Below are 19676 nucleotides of genomic sequence, written 5' to 3'. Positions count from 1 at the left end.
TCTTCATGAGCAGAAACAAAATGAAGTCGCACAGAGCTGGGTCAGGTGAGTCAGGTGCATGGGACAAGACAGGCATGCTGGTTTTTTGCCAAAAACTGGCACACTGAGATGGCTGTGTGAACAGGTGCCTTGCCACGGTGGAAAAATCAGTCCCCTGTCTGACACAAATCAGGCCTTTTTTTGTCACACACTGTTACCCAATCTTTCCAGAACCTCTAAATAGAAAGCTTGACTAACAGTCTGACCTGGTGGAACAAACTCCAAATACACCACGAGTCAAGTCGACATTTTTATCTGTTCAGGAAGTTGACAGATACCCAGAACAAAGTTTGTCATCAGTTGACATTTCCCTTTTTTGAAATAGAAAACCACGTGCCCACTTGAGTTTTTCCCATAGCGCTGTCCTTATAAGCGGTGTTCAAGACCACAACAGTTTCTGCAGCATTTTTCCTGCGCAGGAAACAAAATTTCACAGCCGCATGCCTTTCTCTTAAATTGGTCATCACAAAAAATGAGGTTTGAGCGAAACTGCTTTTATGAAAAAATTCACTGCGATCAGAGAGAATCTTCCCAGATGACATCATTGGGTGCACTAACAGGGCAAGTTGCTTGATGCTCGCCCAGCGGGGAAGCGGGTGGGAGAGCATTTTTCCCTTTTTGGGGGGAGGGTGGGAGTACCCCCTCATAAAAGATATACAGGTATTGGAGTAACTGAGTATCTAAATTAGAAAAGTTTTTTTACTAAATCCCTTATGTTGTTCCTGGGGTTCCTTGTGATGGAGCTGATTCTGACCCATGGAGTCACTGTATGTGCAGGGTGGAACCACTCCACAGGGTTTTCAATATAACTGTTGGGAAACAGAACACCAGGGCTGTCTTCTGAGTTCAAACTTGGTGGTTTGAACTGCTAACCTTCTGGCTGGTAGTTGAATGTTTAACTGTTTGTGCTACCCACAGAACCTAAAATTTCTTGTTTCAGCTTTTTATGTGGGTAAGAGTCTGGTTTTGCTCTTTATTTACTATGTGTTCATTGTTCTTGGATTTTAAGGTGTATTCGATGGGATGTTGTTGATCATGGACTCATGGGAGGTTTAATGCGTCCTTGGCAATGACAAAACACCGAGAGGCTCTGCTGGGTCAGATACATTGACATTGAAATTGTGGCTTGTCACTTGCAAGTTACTCCACCACGCTGAGCTTCCTCATCAGGATAATGAGGATTATAGAGGTTTTGAAATGATGGGTTTAAGTAGATATATCACAGGGAGTGCAGGGGCGTACTTGTGCTTCCTTAGCATCTGGAGTGAAAATGTCACATTTTTCACCACATCAAAGATGCTGCTTCTCGGTCTGGATGGCATCTCCCTCTCAACCCCACAGTCAAAGCCTCTTCTCACATGCACAGTCCCTGCCAGGAATGGAGAAACCAGGAAGAGAGAAGCGCGGACTTGTGCTTATTCATGTGTCTGAGCTGTTCGGTTAGCTGTTCTGAAGCATACATTGCTCATCAGTGTTATCGTTCACTTGACAGGCCTGTTCGTTGTTTGGCTAAAGGGGATTCCCCAGAGGTGGGTTCGTTCCAGGTTTGAGGGGTGTCTGAGGACCATGGTCTGGGGAGTTCTACCAGTTGCTCTCTCAGACCAGTAAATTTTTATGATTTGAAGGTTGTTCTGCGCTTGTCTCCTCTTCTGTCCAGGACCTTCTGTGGTCCCTGCTGTGGTGGTAGCTGGGTGCCACCGTTTGTTCTCTGGCCCCAGGGGAGTGGAAGCTGTGGTCACAGGGCCCGTTGGTCCTCGGGGCTCATTGTTTTCTCGAATCTTTGCTTTTCTTCAGGCTTCTTCTCTCTGGACAGGGACTGACCAGTCGTTGCAGATAACCTGCCGACCACTAGCTCCCCACCCCAGTGGCATGTGGAACATTGTCGTTGTGAACTGTGTGATGTCGACTGTGTTAGCTGGGCTCTGAAAGGGTGTTCTTATGCTACCTTGCTCCATGACTCGTTTCCTCAGGATGTTTGGTTACAGCTACATGAAGAAGGTTTCAGAACTTTGCTCCACTATATACTCGCTCACTCCCACTGAGTCAATTCTGACTTAAAGTGACCCTAAAAGACCAAGCAGATCAGTTTCTTTGGGTTTCTGATTCTATAAATCCTTACAGGAGCAGAAAGCCTCCTCTTTCTCCCAGGAAGCAGCCAGTGGGTTTGAACCTGCTGACCCTGAGTTTAGCAGCCAAATACATAATCTGCTATGCCTCCAGGCCTCCTTGGGTGCTACTATATACATGGATGTATTTAAAGCAAATACAATTATTTATATTTATCATTTTATTTTTAAAATTAATTTAATAATTTCTAATTTTATATTTATATATTATATTTATAAATACAAAAAATTATTTGATTGAAATAATTGCAGAAATATCCTCTGCCAAACGTACATGGTAAAGTCCCATATCCGTTCCATTTGCATTTGCCTATAGATTTACTCATGGGTTATTTCTTATGACTAACATTCTAAGATTGTGTGTGTAATACGATTGAACTTTGTCTTGAAAGTTGTAACTCTTGCGTGATAGTGTGCTATCGCACCTTTCTGCATATTGCTTGTCTCTTCACACAAATTAATATGCATCTAGTTATTTTCCCCTCCATTCCCACCCCATCCTTGAATTCATTGTCCTTCTTTGATGTAGCACAGCATTCCGTTGCCTGTGTGTAGCACAGTTTGTTTATCCACTCATCTGTTGAGGGGCATTTAGGTTTTTTATCCTTTGTTATTGTGAAGAATGCTGCCACGAACACAAGTGTCCACCTGACTATGTCAGCATTTGTTTCTCTAGGATCTATGACTAGCAGGGGAATTGCTGTATTAAATGGCATTTCTATTTCCAGCTTTTTAAGGAAGCGCTATGCTATTTCTCACAGTGGTTGTACAATTTACATTCATACCAGCAGTGATGATAGTGCCAATATCTCCACCCATCACAACCATTTGTTATTTTATACCTTTTTGAGCTTTGCTGTTATTGCTGGAGTGAGATATCTCATTGTTGTTTTGATTTTTCTCTAATGGCTAGTAGGTTTTGTTTTGGTAATGGCTAATGATCACAAGGATGTCTTCATGTTTGTTGACTTCCTAAATGTCTTTGGTGAAGAGTTTTTTCATGTCTTCTGCTCATTTCTGCACCAGATTGTCTTGTATTGTTCTCATGAATGCTTCTAATGTATTGTCTGTGATTTCCTTAATTGTGTTTGCTGTTTCCTGGACCTCTTAGAAGGCCCTAAATTTTAAGTTTTTTGAATCTCTTATCAGGTTGTTTCATTACCATTTCTTCCTCAAGGAAGTTTCCTGGTTCCTTATTTTAGACAATTGCTTGAGTCATCCTATCTTTGTTTGTTTGATTTGGTGACTTGTCTCCAAAGGAGTCCTGGTAGTAGTGGGTTAAATATTTGGCTGCTAACTGCAAGGTAGGTGCTTCCAATCCATCAGTTGCTCTGCATGAGAAAGATGAAGCTGCCTGATACCATTCAGATTCACTTTTTGGGCAACCGTAAGGAGCAGTTTTACTTTGTCCTATAGGATCACTATGAGTTGAATTGACTTGATGGCGAGTGGTTAGTGGGTTAACTCCAAGACACTTTAATTGGTTGATTGGTTTTGTCCTGATTCTTTGTTGTGCTTTGATTTATCTGGGTGCTTGGGGGGGGGTGTGCTACTCCAGTCACTAGTTTGGCAGCGCCGGGACATTCATAGCTTGTCTCTGGGTGGGTTGGGTGACAAGTGGCTGTGTGGACATGGGTCTGTGTTTGCTGGCCAAGGAGAGCAGCTTTAGGATGGAAGCATGTGTTGTCCAGCATCTCTCATTGACCCCGAGGTGCAGGAGCAAGTGGAAGTGCTTGCCTTTAGGTGAGGCAGTGGACGGCAGGTGAGGGAGAAGCAGTAGAGGCGTGTCACTTGCTGTTCAGTTAATGAAGGTGGGGGGGGGGGCTTGTACAGTCATAAGGAGCTTCAGTGGTGCTGTGGGGTAAGCATTGGACTGTTAGCTGCAGGAATGGTGGTTCAAATCCACCAGCCACTCCAGAGGAAAAAGACAAGACAAAACTTGGGCTATCAAGGTGACAAGTTTTAGGGGCGGTATCTAAGGAGCAGTTTTAAAATGGATAGTTTCATGGGGTGACTGAAGTGAATGGGGGATTTAAGAATGAGGTTGTGCTGCGGGTGTAGGGGCATGGTTGCTTTTCTTAGCATTTTTGCTCTCCAAGCTGCTGCAAGTAGAAATTCTCTTATGTCGCATCCCAGCCATTTAGACAGAAGAGAGGTAGGGACAGTGGGCATCCACTCTTGGTAGTTAACACAAGGACGAGTGTTGGGACTCACATCTTTGCTTCATTGATGTCAAAGAATCAAGTGCTGTTCAGTCCCTGCTTGAAGTGGGAACCAAAGGTGGTATCTCATTGACCTCAGATCCAGGGACTAAATTTTAAAAATTATTTTGAACTATTTTGCAAACTGAGGGGAAAATGGGAGGGGTGAGGTGTGGAAAGCCATTCTGGATACTGCAACTCAAGATGTTTCAACTCAAAAGAACTTTAAAAAGTTCATGGAAGAATGGAATGAAAAGATAATGGAATTTTTCTAGATGTTTTGAAGCTCCCTCATCCCTCCTCGTCAAAAGGGCAATTAAAATGCTTAATGGATGAAGGCGGCAAAGAGGGGACATGGATGTAGCATAAAAAGAGATTAAATCCTCCTTCAAGAAAGCTACCCCTTGAAGTTCTAAGATAATTCTAAGTAAATGCTAATGCCTTTGCCCCCAACTTAACTTCAAAGATATACTTTGGCCTGAAAACATAAACAGGTTCAAGTTTATGGGCACATTCACATACAGTAGATGATTTGTGGGCCACGTTATCTTCAGCTTATGAGGACAATATCAAAAATATAACCAACCACTAGTTCCAGAAAATGTTTCCTAGAAGCCTAAGTTCTATTAAATGTAATGCTTGCCATTTAAAAAAATTATTAGTTTTGCTATTAGAAAATATTTTGGAGAATCAAGTTATAGGAGGTTCTATAAAATATTCCTACTTTTCCCCAGGCTTTATTGATGTACTTTAATATGGTATTTTAGAAGCTTAAGAAAATAAAAGTCAGAATCTTAGTAGCTCCCATTTCCAATATTTTTACACTCATTGCTCTTTCTTCCACCAACTCTTCAGAGCTACTGAATTGAGAAGGCAATAAAGGGATACAACACAGGAAAGCAGGAGGAAAATGGTGACATACTTTAGTGTCTATAAAGAGGGAACTTCACATTACCTCTAGAGGCCAAGCAAAGTGTCTCGGTCCCAAACAATGGTGTAAAAACAGTAATAAGTGGAGTGTGCCCCTCTATCACTTGGCCCGCATGTCCAATACACAAGCCTGGAGAACGTGGCCGAGAGATGATCTGACATGTCTAATCATGAATCACTTCTTCCAGGTGGGACTGTGGGGCAGGAACTGACCGATCTTTTACTTTGGCAACCAAACCAAGAGCCACTGAGTGGATTCTGACTCTATAGGACCCTAGAGGACGCTCCAGCTAGGATTTCCAGGCCTGCCCATTTTTACGAAAGCAGATTGCCTCATCTTTCTCCTACAGTGTCTGGGGGTTTAAACCATGAACTTTGGTTCGTTGCCCAAGGCTTTATGCATCGTGCCTCGAGGGCCCCTTCACTTGGACAACAGCTGGGGGGTTAGATGCTTAGTTAGGAGATAGCTAGCCAAACAAAAGAAATGTGTGGAACATGTGGAACCTGAGGGCAGCCAATGGGGGACCCATCTGAGCTAAGCAAGCGGAATAGCCAGGGTTAAATCCAAGGAGCACTGGTGGCGCAGTGTTGTGTGGGCAGCGAACAGTAAGGTTGGCAGTTTGAATCCATAAGCTGCATTGCGGGAGAAAGGTGTGATTGTCTGCTTCTGTAAAGATGGCAGCCTTAGCATCCCTAAGGGGCAGTTCTACTGTGGAGTCAGAATTGCTTAGATGGAAATGAGTTGTGAATAGATTGGGGAAACCCTCCCCAACTCCTGCAAAGTATTCAAAACTTGATTCCTTTCCCCCCTCCATCCCTAAATCAGGATCTCCTCAGAAAGCCTTGAAATTCCCATGAAGTGGCCAGTTTTTACGGTACATACAAGGATCACAACCACTTTCAATTAAGGGCATGAGAGGGTGATTTGCCACTTGTGGACCTAGTAGAGGGGGCCACATTAGAACCAAGAGGTCAAATTTCAGTCTGTGCTAACTCCAACATTTAAAAGTTATTTTACATCTGTAAGGGGTAACTTTCTTCCTAAGTATTAAAAGGGTTAATTCCAGGGGTTTCTCAGGTGTACTTGTGTGAAACCACCCAGCAGAACCCAGGTATCCCTCTTCCTTCTTTGCTCAGGATGAGAAACAGAATCGGAACTTCCCAGTTTGCAGACCTGATTTTCCCTGAGCTTGTCAATATTTGAAGGGGATTGCAATGGGCCAGTTTGTCGTACACTGGCACTGCTTGTCGTTTTCCTTCAGAGCAGTTAGTTCACACGGTGCGAAAATGTCTTCAGATGCACATGACTGTACTTGCAAGCCATCTGAGAAAGCAACGGAAGAGGTGAGGCAGGGGCACAGTAGTATTTAAATACCAACATGTCATCCCTTATCCATCCCCTCCCCTACTGGGTTGATTGCTTGAGTGATTATGACCATCCTTATTTAAATGGGCTTATAGCTTGAATATTTAAAAAAAGACAAGAACCTCCTTCCCAAATTACCAGCTGACTATAACATATATAAAGTTGGATTGTCCTATTGTTTTGAATGTGTCCTTTATTGGCAGTAATGGGGCAGGGACATCTGGTATTTTTTATTGGTTAAGGTAACATCTGCCAAGAGATGCAATTTTTACTGAGTGCAGCCTCCTAACCACCCCCACCCCCACCCCCAAATCTGCAGGATCTTAATCACCATAGCAACCTCATTGAGAGGGCAGATTTTCCTAGGTTGGCAATCCCTGATTTACTAAGTTTGATTTCCACAAATCAATTTCTACATCAGGTATTTGAAGCTGGATCCCTTTCCCATAGAAATGCTGATTAAATTCAAACCATCAAGAGGTTTGTACTAATGGACACGGGGAAAAGTAGTGTATAAAGTATGTGTGCAATACTAGGAGCCAAACAAAGGGCACAGAACAAAAATGTTTATTATCTCAGATGCTCGTGTCCAACAAATAACAAGCTTCATTAGAGAAGGAGAGAGAGGGACACCGGCAGAGGTTGAGGTTTCAAACCTCTAGGCAGACCTTTAAAAAGTAAATGGTGTTAATTGTTCAGTCTTTTGGATTTGTAGCTTTCCTTTCACGTGAGATTTCACCAACAGTTCTTTTAATATGAAGTTGACCAAAATGGATACCTTCTTAGTGTATGAATATTAGACATGGTTTTCTTTGTACTTTCTCATAATACATTAGCGTCTAAAATCTTCAAAGTGGTCTTCATTTTTTAAATGGTCACCACATGGATTTTCTCAAAATATTGATCATAGTTTTCTAAGTAACCGACACACTGTATAAACAAAAATTAAGAAGCTCTTAGAAACACATTTAAACATATAGCACATGTGATATATACTGTAACTGCCTCTTTGGGGTCCATCTTTTGCATTAACTGAATAAAACAAAATCTATGTTCCACTAATACTTTCGATAACGATGACATGAATAGATTACAAAATTTTAAATTTCAAAGTTTTCTCAATAGGTTCACAGTCAGAAGAAAATCAGGCGTGTCTTCTGGTTATTTTCCCCCATCATATGGTATCAGTGAGCTCTTTTATTGGCAATTTGGTCATGCCTTGCTCCTGCAAAACCACCCCTTACAGTGAAGCCATAGGAAGGTCTTTTCCCAAGGCAGGGGAAATAACCTGGGCCAACAACAACGTGCAAGGCTGGGGGTGTTTCAAGACATTCTTGAAGACAGGGTTCAACAGTCTACAATCCTAACGGTTTTCTTCCTTTTGCACAACTGCTGAATCACAGTCCTATTACTCTTCTATTTTGCAAAACGAGGTACTTTCCTTCCCTTCTGTGTGGGTACCAGCCTGGTTTCCACTGGCACTAATCTGCTTCGCATGATTCCCTCCAATAATGGACCGCTGGCACTCCCCTCCAGTCGTGTCCTCCTCTTTGAACAGCCTGCACCTATTCCCTATCAATGATCTCATCACAGCCCAGCTCTTCGGTCAGCCGATTGACGACCATGAGGGAGAAAAGCTCTTCGATGAACGCTAACTGATCAAACGGGGTCTTCTCCGAGTGCATCGGAAACCCGGCGCCCTCCAGGGCGGCTGCCCCGGCTCGGGACGTTCGCAGGAAGAGCTTGTTGGCTTCTTCCAGGGCCGCCGAGACCCGGTAGCCGGCGCCGCGGAGCTGCTCCTCCTCGGGGTAGTCTTGGTCTTCGTCCCAGTCATCGAACTCCTCGCCCTCGTCCTCGCTCTCCAAGTCGGGGGCCGCGATCGGGCCGGGCTGCTCCCCGCGGCTCGGGGCCTCCGCCTCCTCCTCCTCCTTGGGGCCTTCCTCCTCGAGCAGCGGCGCAGCGCCGGCGCGGGAGGGGCTCGGGCCCGGCTCGCGGTCCCCGCCGCCTACCTCCATCTGCGGAAGGTCGCTCTCGCCAGGCATCACGTCCATCTGCAGGTCACTGCCCTCCTCGTACATCGCCGACATGACTCAACCGCTCCGGACGCGCACGCGACGCGTTCTCGGCCGCACCCGGGACGACGCTGGCGGGCGCCGGTGCGCTTGCGCAGAAGCGGCGTGCTTGCGTCATCCCGTACGCATGCGCAGCCTCGCTACCTCCGCCCGCCGGGATCCGGGGCTGCTCAGGTGGAGGCGCTCCCCCGCGCTCTGGGGACCTAGAGTGCTGTCGTGGTTTGTGCTTCGCGCGATCGGACGTCATACCTGTAAAGAGCATCCCTGCCGCCTCTTGACTTCGCCATTCCGCTGCTTTCGACGTGATACGCTTGACAATACCCCACCGACCTTGGAAAGCACGTCTGATCGCCCCTCCCCTCTGTCTCGAACCCTTTCTCCTCCCGGGCCGCCTCCTCCCAGGACTCCCCTCCCCCGGAGATCACAGCCGCTGCCAAGGATTGGACAGCTGTCCCGTTGGTTCGCCCAGCCCCCACCGGCAAACCCGTTGCCATGGCGGCGGTAGCGACTCGACGGGTTCCAAGCGGATCTACGGGCTGAAAACGGATTTAGCTTCTGTTTTTGGCATTTACAAAAGTATGTGACATACAGAAATTACAAATGGACTCCGTGGCCGCCACAAAAGGCCCAAAGTAAAAAGTGTGAGGATGGCGCAGGACCCGCCCGGCCGGCGGGCTTCGGTTCTGTTGTACAGAGCGACACTCTGAGTGGGAACCGATTCATGGTCCCTGACAGCAGCAACATAGTCTCTGTGTTTTCTCTAAACATAGTATCTGTGTTTTTGCCTAAAAAACAAACAAAAAACCCCAAGCCCACTGCCATCGTGGTATCGGTCCCTACTCCTAGCGACCCTCCAGGACAGAGTGAAACTACTCTGTAGAGTTTCAGAGGCTGTAAATCTTTACTGGGACAGACAGCCTCATTTGTCGTCATTTTACCCCAGGAGATAACTTTCCACTCATATCAACTCCCCGTCAGTCCCCTTTTTGGCACGTGCACGGATCATTCTGTCCTTTTGAATAACACATTATTTTGTGGAACCCCAACCCTTTCTTTAAAAGATTGTACTGTCTTCAGCTTAAATAAACCCAGTAAGCCTCAGCAATGTCTTCAAGAATTCCCTTTGGCGGTTTAGTGGGTTAAGTATTGGGCGGCTGACCACTGTATCCCCTGTCCAAACCCCTGGAGAAAATGGGGCTTTCTGGCAGCCGTGGAAACCCGCAGGGAGCATTTCCACACTGTCCTTACAGTAGACGGCTGTAAGTTGAAGCCGACTTGACAGCAGTAGGTTTGGGGTTTTATTTAATTTTGCACAGCATCCTATTGCATCGATAGACATGCCACAGTTAACCATAGAAAAACATTTGTCTTTCCTTTCTTGGATATTATAAACTGCAGGTGAATGAAATCTTGGGCGGTTATTTCTCTACAGTCAATACCTAGAAGTAGAAAAGTAATACTTGTCAGCAGAGGTGTAACTTCAGAAAATAGTACCTATGGCAAGGAACGAAATTGTCCCCCTACCCAAACGTTGAGAGAAAGCTTCCCACTCCCATCAACATTTACAGTCTCAGAAACTCATAGGGGCAGTTACACTTTGTCCTATGGAGTCATGGCTTGGATGGCAGTGAGTATCCAAATACCTGATACCCATTTTTTAGTTAATGTCATCCTAATAGCAGCTCAAAACTGAAAGTCAAACTCCTTGTTAATCTTTTACTTAACACATACTGGCACTACATGACAATGACAACTTCTTCGATTCTTCTTCAGTCTTCCTTATTCAAAGTCCAACTTTTACATGCAAATGAGGCAGTTGAAAATATATGGCTTGGGCCAGGCACGCCTTAGTCCCCAAAGTGACATCCTTCTTTTCAACACTTGAAAGAGGTCTTGTGTCACAGATTCACCTAATGCTGTGTGTCCTTTGATCTCTTGACTGCTGAGCATTGATTGTGCATCCAAACAAGACTAGATCCTTGACCACTTCACTCTCTTCTCTGTTTATCATGATGTTAGTGATGGTCCAGTGTGAGGATTTGGGTTTTCTTTACAATGCATTGCAATCCATACTGAAGGCTGCAGTCCTTGACCTTCATCAGCAAGTACTTCATGTCCTCATTTTCAGCAAGCAAGGTTGTATCATCTGCAGATCTCAGGTTGTTAATAAGTCATCCTCCAATCCAGAAGCTGTATCCTTCTTCATATAACGCAGCTTCTCTGATGATCTGCTCAGTATACAGATTGAATGAGTATGGTGAGAGGTCACAACCCTGATGCACACCTTTCCTGATTTTTAAACCCTGAAGTATTCCTTTGTTTTCTCACAACTGCCTCTTGCTCCATGTGCAAGTTCCACACGAGCATAATGTAGTGTTCAAGAAGTCCCATTCTTTTCAAGACTATGTATAGTTTGTTATGATTTTTACAACTGAACGCCTTTGCATAGTCAATGACATCCAAGTAAACATCTTTCTGGTAGTCTCCTCTTTCAGCCAAGATCTAGCTTATCAATGCTTTCCCTTTCTCCATGTCCTCCTCTGAGTCCAGCCTGAACATCTGTTAGATCTCTTTCACAACATTTTACTTGCATGTGATAGTAATGATATTGTTCCATAATTTGAGCATTTTGTTGGATCATCTTTCTTTGGAATGAGTACACATGGATCTCTTCCCATCAATTGGCCGAGTCTTGAAAATTTCATGGACTGGTGAGTTCTTCCAGGACTTCATCAACTTGTTGAAATATTTCAGAGGGTTATCCTGGAGCCTTAATTTTGGCTAATGCTTTCAGTGTAGCTTGCACTTCTTCGTATAGTATCATTGGTTCTTGCTCACATGATAGTTTTTGAAATGATTGATTGCTGACTAGTTCTTTTAAGTACAGTGACTCTGTAATCTTTCCATCATTTTTTGATGTTGCCTGCATCGTTCAGTATTTTGCCCATAGAATCTTTCAAACTCTATGTCTCTGCACATTTCATTATACGTTACTTAATCTTCTCAAGCTGCCTTTTGAAGTTTTCTTTTGTTAAGCTCTTTGACTCTTTAATTTCTTCCATTTGCTTTAGCTCCTCTATAATGAAGAGTTTGATTTCTGTGTATGCCATCTGGAGAAATCTATGTGTGTAGCCATCCTTTGTGTTGTTGAAAAATGGTATTTGCTGTGAAGAAGTCGTGGTCTTGCCAAATTCTGCCATGCCATCTCCAGCTTCGTTTCTATCACCCAGATATATATTCTGACAGGTTTTCCTTCCCCTTTGTTCCCAACAACCAATAATTATCCATGCATTTGGATTGCTTGTTTGATTAATTTCAGACTGAAGACACTGGGAGAATTATTCAATTTCTGCATCACTATAGCCCTTTAGAGGCTGCTGAATAAATTCGAATCATAGTGGTATTGACTGAATTTCCTTGTATGGGGATAGATAGTATCACAGACAACATCTTCAAGATCAAGCTTGAAATGTCCATTTTGATAATGAACGTGACATTATTCTTCTTGCCTACTTTAGAGAAAGTAGCCACTGTAAACCTTACGGATAGCAGGGAAGCAGGGTCAGATATTGAACAGTTCATGAGTAGAACCAGCATTGTCAGAGGTAGTGCGAAAAGATGAGCCCCTCAGATCAGAAGGCACTCAGCATATGCCCGAGGAAGAGCTGCCTTCTCCACGTGAAGCGGAACATAACGTGGATGGAGTTCAGGCTGTGGGAACAAAGTCTTTGAGACTGTCATTTGATAACGGGCAAAACTCAAACTGAGAAGAAACAGCTGCAAGCATCAATTAATAATCAGAAGTTGGAATATATGAAGTGTGAAACTGAGAACATTTAGCGATATCTTGTATTATTTCCCATAATGTCTAGTTCTTGGACATTGACTATCTTTCCATATGTTTATCGAACATGCATGTTGCTTTAGTGAATGAACTGGTTTATTTAGGGTTTCTTTATTTTATAGATTTGTAGAAATTCTCTGTATGCTTCATCTCTGAAAACTTTGTTTTCCAGGCTGCAAATATAGGCTCCCCACCTGTTTTATGTCCTGTTTAAGGGCTCTGTTCTCCTATAAATGTTTAAAATTTTGATGGTCACATTAACATTTTTCTGTATATCTTCTTCCTCTCTGTTAGATAAGATGGGTCTTCCTCATCTCAAAGATCACAAATATCATCTTTGATCTGTTTTCTCCTGGTATCAGAGGTGTTTTATAGATCAGTTTTAAATGTATCCTAAGAAGACACGAGAGACTTTAGCTAGATAGAAAGATAGCCAAATCAGTCATTCTACTAATTTGATTAACATTTTTTGCTGCTATTTGGAGTTGCCACATTTATCATAGATTTAAAGTCCATGAATACATGCGTCTGTTTTCTGGCCTTCTATTCTAATTTCCATAGTTTCAGAATATCTTCCCGACAAGGAAAATAATACCTTTGTTCTTTAAAAATTTTCTTTAACACTTCTTATACATTAATTCTTCCATCTGCCTTTTAGGGGCAGTTTTAAATTTTCCATAGAAGACATTGGTGGACTTTTGACTAGAACAGCGTGAAATGTATAGATTTATCTGTGAAATGTATAGATTTATCTGGGGAGAGTCGACAGCATTGTCAATGACTTTAGAGTATGGTCCACTTATCCATAAAGATGTCTTTTTCTACTCATTCTGGTCTCATGTGTACTCTTCAATGATGTTTTCCAATAAGGCTTACTGTAGGATCCTCATTAGTTTTATTTGTAAGAATTCTAGTAAAAGGTAGCATCCCCCCGTAGTACAGTGTTAAAAGGCTATTGTTGACCGACAGAAGGCACATTGATCTTGTATGTTGAGTTTTTGTTTCTAGGATTTTTTAGTGAAATATGTGCACACATATATTACATTAGTATTTCCCAAAGTGGGTGATTCTGCCCTTGGTTGGGGCTTGGGGGCTGCAGTGATCTAGGGGGCAGTGCAAAAGCCCATGATTACACTTGATCTTGCGTTATGGGTTATAGTACAACTGTTTGTAATTGCCAGGGTGGGCGCTGAGTTTTTTGGAGTTTTTTCCTGAAAAGGTGGTGGCAGTTCGAGTAAGTTTGAGAACCTATGTGTTACATACCGATAGAAGCGTGTACCTCTCATACATGTGTAAGTTAGTTGCCACACTCAACACAGTGGTGATCTGTTGTCATTGTCCAGATCAAGAGGGCCAGCATTTCCAGCATCCCAGACAACCACTGGCGTCCTCTTCCTTCCCTCAAAAATAATCCACTCTGCTGACTTCAAACAGAATAACATTACTTGGCTTGTTTATATAAATTAAACCCTATTGCACATATTCATTAAGCAGCTTTCTCTTGCTCAAGAAACACGGTGTTGCATTACATTAACGCTGTATAGTAGGGCACTGTTTGACTATTGTAATGGCCATTGGAACTTTCTCTAGTTTGGAGCTATTATGGAGAGGGCAGCTGTTAATTTCCTTGAGCATCTCTTTTGATGCACATGCATACACAATTCTGGTGGCTATGCACTTAGGAGTAGCAACACTTGGTCATATGACACTTATGGCATATATAGTGTTAGTAGACAATGTCAAGTACTTCCCAAAGTGGCTGTATGAAACTACACTCCAACTAACAGTGGACCAGAGTTCAGTCCGTCTGCATTCAGCCTGACAAAAGCATCTTGACAATATTTTATATTTTAGTTTTCAGCATAAAATTAAATTGATAACTCCTTCCAGTTTCATGTGTGTTTTCCTGACAACTGGGGAGGTAGGACACTATTTTTATGTTTATAGGCTTATTGGATATTCATTTTGGAGAGGTGACTATTGATATTTTATGCTCATTTAAGTATTTGTGTTGTCTGGTTTTTACTTACTAATTTATAAGAATTCATTTTATATCCTGGATACAAGGCCCCCCCCCCTTTTTTAAATGTGGAATGCTTCGCGAATTTGCTCACGGGCCATGCTAACCTTCTCTGTATCATTCACTTCTTGTATGTCATGCTGTCGACGTGAGCATGATACAACTCTTTGTTCGTGCATATCTTCTCTCATCCTATGACACGTCCTTTCGGTCTCTTCATGTCTTCTGAGGACAAGATCGTCTTAATTTTAACATCATCTAATTGAGTGAGTTTTCTTTCATGGCTGGTGCTCCTTTTGACTGTTTTTTGAAATTTTTGTCTATCTCATGGCTAAGAGCATGTTCTCCTATATGAATTATCTTCTAGAAGCCCTGGTGTGACTTCCACTAAGTATATGTGATGCAGGGAGTCAAGATTTTATGTATACATCTGTAATAAATTGCCCAGCACCAGTTTTTGAAAAGATATTTCCTACAGTTCAGCGATGTCTCTTTTCTGGTAAAGCATACATATCTGTGTTGGTTATTTCTGTAGTTTCTACTTGATGTCAATCAAAATAATGTTAATCACTATCTAGTAATATAAGTTTGCTATCTTTTTCTTCTTTAAAATAGTCTTGGGAACATTTATATAAACTTTGATATCAGCTTATCCATTTTCACAACCAAAATATTTTATTGTGATTTCATTGACGCTATTAATCACTTTGGGAGAAAGTGCTATCCTGACAATATTAAATCATTGAAAGCATGAACAGAGCATCTCCCTACATTTCTGTAAACATCCTGAAATTTCTCTCATTAATGTGTTAAAGTTTTTGTGTATAAGTATTGCCTTTTGTTAGATTTATTCTTCAGAACAGGTGCCGTTGTACATAGTTCCCACTCTTAAAATGATACTATCTAAATTGTTTATTTGCTAGCATATAGAAATACAATAATTGTATATTATCTTGCAAGAATGACCTTGAAGGTTTTTCTCATCAATTGTAATAATTCCTTCTTAGATTCTTTTTGGTTTCAAAACATGTGATCATATGATCTGTGAATAATGAGAGCTTGATTTATTTCTCACCCTTATGACTTACATTTCTGTGTCTTATGCTTGCTTCATTGGCTGGCATTTTCAATCTACTGTGAGAATGGGCGTTCTTGTCTCAGTCCTGATCATAGGGAGAAAGCTTTGAATAGTTCATCAATAGTTAATCATAAGTTAATCAATAGTTAATCAAAAAGTCTGCTTTTTCCTGTAGGCATTTTGTCAATTCCTCAACAGAATAGGGAGATTTCTCGTCCCCCGCCCCCCGGCTTTCTAATAGTTTTTAACCATGTGATCTGTCTTCTTTTTCTATGGATACACAGTAAACCATTTCCAAAAATTAGTGTTTTATAGTAGCCATTTATCTCCTCTGCACTTTGATCTTATCTTAGCTAGGTGATTCTTCTGCTTGTCTTGCTTGGTACCACTCATCTGGCTGAAGTTATCTGGCAGCACACCTGGTGCTGGGTAGTCAGAGACGGCCTCACTCACCTATCTGGTGGCTCTGTGGTTACGCACGAACCCCTTCATTTGAGGGCATCGATTCTTCTTTGGTCTTCCTTATTCCTTGTCCAACTTTCTCATGCATATAAGACAATTGAATACATCACGACTTGGGTCGGATGCACTTTCGTCCTCAAAGGCACATCTTTGGTGTTTTACCCTTTAGAGAGTTCTTTTGAAACTCTGGTACCTTCTCACTATGGGATACTGTTCAGCAGTCAGGAGGAAGGGGGTTGCTGTGGAGACATCGGGTCTGGGAGACAGAGGAGGCAGTCTGCTCCTTTAAAGATTTACAGTCTTGGAAACCCGATGGAGTCACTACGAGTTGGAATTAACTCCATGACAGTGGGTTTGTTTTTGGTTTTTGTAGTTGTTATTTTTTTTTGTAGAATTATTGCCTAGTTTGTTCCATGTGGGAGTGTATTTACAAGATCTTTCCCAATGGGCAATGTTGATACCTTTTGACTTATTCTGTTTTAGAATCCCCACCCCAAGAGTTGTATTAGCCTATAGTTTACGTATCCAGCAATTCAATAGTTCAATCTGGTTCTCGTAGTCTTATAGACTGCCAGAGCTTGTCTCAGTTTCTCTGCCTCCTAAGATACCACCTGGGAATTGATAATCCCTGGAGAGGAAAGGCAGCACACTATACCAGTCTCATTTCTTTGTACGTCCCTCATCTCGATCATCACCTCTCAAGTCCTCAACGCCTGGCAACGTTCTTGATACCTTCTTAAATGGGTGGCTGTCAAGATGGTGACAACGCCTAGTGGCGCCCTAGGACAGAACAGAACTGCCACCAGGACTTCCCAGGCTGTGGTCTTTATGGAAGCAGACTGCCCTAGCCATCTCCTGTGGAATGACTGGTCGGTTCGAACTGCCAGCCTGCTGCTTGTCATCTGAGTGCTTTATTGCTGCACCACCAGGCCCCCTTTGAGGTCGTTTGCCAGATGAGTATGTGTGTGCCTCGGTCCTCATTCACAGTTGCTATCATGAGGAAGGTGCTCTTCCACCAGCGTTACAGAAATCGGGCATGTTCTCTCCATCCATCCTCCTGAGCCGTCTTATTTCTTCTAGTAGTTTGTCAGCTACTTCTTTGGTTTTGTTTGATTGGGGGTAGACATTCAAATGGTCTATGAAAAGAGACAATTTTATCTTTGCATGTAAACTTTTCTTTCTCATTTTTATATTGTTAAATAATAGTAGTCATAGTGGAATTTTATGACTTAAAAAGGAATATTTAACTTTTCACTCTTAAATCAGATATCTGGTTGATACACTTCACCAGTTAAGTTTTTTCCCCCTCCTATTTCTGATTTGTTAAGAATTTATGTTATGAATATGGTTGAGTTTTACTAACCCTCTCATTGACAGCTGTTGAGGCGATTGCTGTTATTGTACAGAATGACATTAATAGCTTTCTTTTCTCCTAATACTATATCAGCCTCACATTTCTGAAACAAACCTTACTTGGCCATTATGTGGGGTTTGATTTTCTAAATTATATTTAGAGTGTCCAACTTCACTTAGACATTCACCTTACTATGTGAGATTCATCCATAGTTGTGTTAGACAGGGTTCTCTAGAGAAACAAAACCAGGACACTTATGATTATATACATATACAGCATGAATGAATATAACCGCTAATTAGTCTACACAGCAGTACAGAGGGCTCAGTTCAACTCGCTTCTGTGGAACAGTTAATATACTGGAAATCCTTCAACTCAAACGCGCTGCTGGGTCCAAGGTCAAGGGAATCTTCTATAGGGCAATGCAGGCAGTCAGGGCACAGGCAGCAAACAGCAGGGTGGGTCACCAACAGTCAGCCAGGAAAAAGAATCCAACAGCCCCAAGCTCAGGTGATGGATATACCAGCAGCATAGCGAAGCAGGTTTTGAAGGAAACTCAAGCTCTAGGGACATGATCCACAAGTTGGGTACCCCACAGGTAGTGTAGCTCACAAGTTGAGGCAGAAAACTAGCTAAAGCAGCCACATGCTGGTCTCATCACCAGAGAGAGAAAGAGAGAGAGAGAGAGGCAGGGCTTGCAGAGCCATTTATCCCTTTGCCCTCCAATCAAACTGCAACTTTATTAATCCCACATGTTCTTATTGGCCAGGTTGGCACAATAAACCTACCTATCACAACAGCTCCCCCCCTTTTTTAATGCAGCTCTTGTTCAGTTTTAGAATTAGCCTTGTACTGTAATCATAAAATCTAATGTATTACATTAAACCTTTTTCTGTGTTCTCAGGCATTTATATAAGACAGAAATTCCCTCATATATATTGTGGAACCTTCTGGACATGATCTTTTTCTGAGGCAGATCTTGGCATCATTTTAGTTTATATGTTTAGGTGTCTCTGGTTTTGAGTTTATTCTGAAATGTGTTTCTAGAAATTTCTCGTTTTATTTTACTTTTTTCAAATGTATTGGTGTAAAGATAAAAGTAATCCTATTTTACATATACCTTCTTCTTTGAGGAGATATTGTCTGATGAAATTATTAGTCCAGGTTTACCATTCTTACACTCTTTCCAGAGGTCTGTAAGAGGCAGGTATTGGCTTGCTTAACTGACCCATTTCAGTAGGTGATCCCTCAAACCTCAAACCAACTCCCTGCCATTGAGTCAATGCCAATGAACAGTGATGCGATAGGACAGAGTAGAACAGCCCCTGTGAGTTTCTGAGACTGTGATCCTCTACAGGAATAGAAAGCCCTTTCTCCTTCGGAGTAGCCAGTGGTTTCAAACTGCTGACTTTGCAGTTAGCAGCCCAACTTCTAACTACTGTACCATCAGGGCTCCTTAGGTGATTGATCCCCTATGGATGTATAAGTAAACTATGTTGGGATTCTGTAGGTAGTGAGCATACCCAAGTGGTCCATTACAGTTGAATAAATATTTTTGTAAGAAACAAAGCCTATTGCGCAGTGGCAATAGCGTAGCCAATGAGGTGTACCCGAGGCGCGATTATTGCTAATTGAAAAAAAAGAAACAAAGCCTACACACTTAGAAATAGTAATTTTTGGATAGCAGTAATATGGGGAGAAGGGGCTCCCCACAAACCATCACAGGTCCGGTAGGTGCAACTGTACAGCAATAGTAAGTAAAGATTATAGTAAAGTCATAGAAAGCATGAGAGGTAAAAGATAGTCAAGTAATGGAGTCTGACACAATTCATGGTAGCATTGCTCACCTCAGTCCCGCTTGATGGTCCTCGTGGGGGTAACCCAGCAACGAGAGCAGGAACAGCCTCGGGGACCGAGAACTGGGGAGCATCCCCTGGCTCGAGAGCCAGAGATGGCCCCGAGAAGCCAGGACTGGGGAGAGCTCCCCTGGGCCCCGGGAGCCAGAGAGAGCTTCTTCTTTATAGCTAACCAACCATTATAGCACTTTAGGGGGGCATGATTATAGAATCACGCGTCACAGGAAGGGGCAGTACAATAGGCATACACATTGTAGGAAGGGGATCTATGATAGGCATAAGCGTAACAGGAAGGGATGAGCTAGGGGTGTGCCCATAGGAATGGGAA

The 19676-nt window shown here is 42.6% G+C and overlaps 2 protein-coding genes and 1 pseudogene across 3 annotated transcripts in view; 2 read left to right on the top strand and 1 right to left on the bottom strand.

The window, feature by feature from the left end:
• SHC4 (SHC adaptor protein 4) overlaps positions 1–19676 on the top strand; it is a 150720-nt gene that overhangs the window by 90857 nt on the left and 40187 nt on the right. The window lies entirely within an intron of this gene.
• On the bottom strand, positions 7214–8817 carry EID1 (EP300 interacting inhibitor of differentiation 1). Its single transcript, XM_045286534.1, has one exon. It carries the CDS (start codon positions 8747–8749, stop codon positions 8228–8230), a length of 522 nt encoding a protein of 173 aa, XP_045142469.1. The 5' UTR covers positions 8750–8817; the 3' UTR covers positions 7214–8227.
• On the top strand, positions 19061–19187 carry LOC115868221 (annotated as a pseudogene).

The sequence above is a fragment of the Echinops telfairi genome, unplaced genomic scaffold (assembly GCF_000313985.2).
Source record: "Echinops telfairi isolate 266 unplaced genomic scaffold, ASM31398v2 ScPeMD7_8;HRSCAF=38, whole genome shotgun sequence".
NCBI classification, from domain to species: domain Eukaryota; kingdom Metazoa; phylum Chordata; class Mammalia; order Afrosoricida; family Tenrecidae; genus Echinops; species Echinops telfairi.
This window is presented reverse-complemented; position numbering and strand designations above follow the sequence as displayed.

Bases quoted from the DNA above. Each gene is read 5' to 3' on its own strand.
- EID1 (XM_045286534.1), bottom strand. From the start codon at position 8,749: ATGTCGGCGATGTACGAGGAGGGCAGTGACCTGCAGATGGACGTGATG.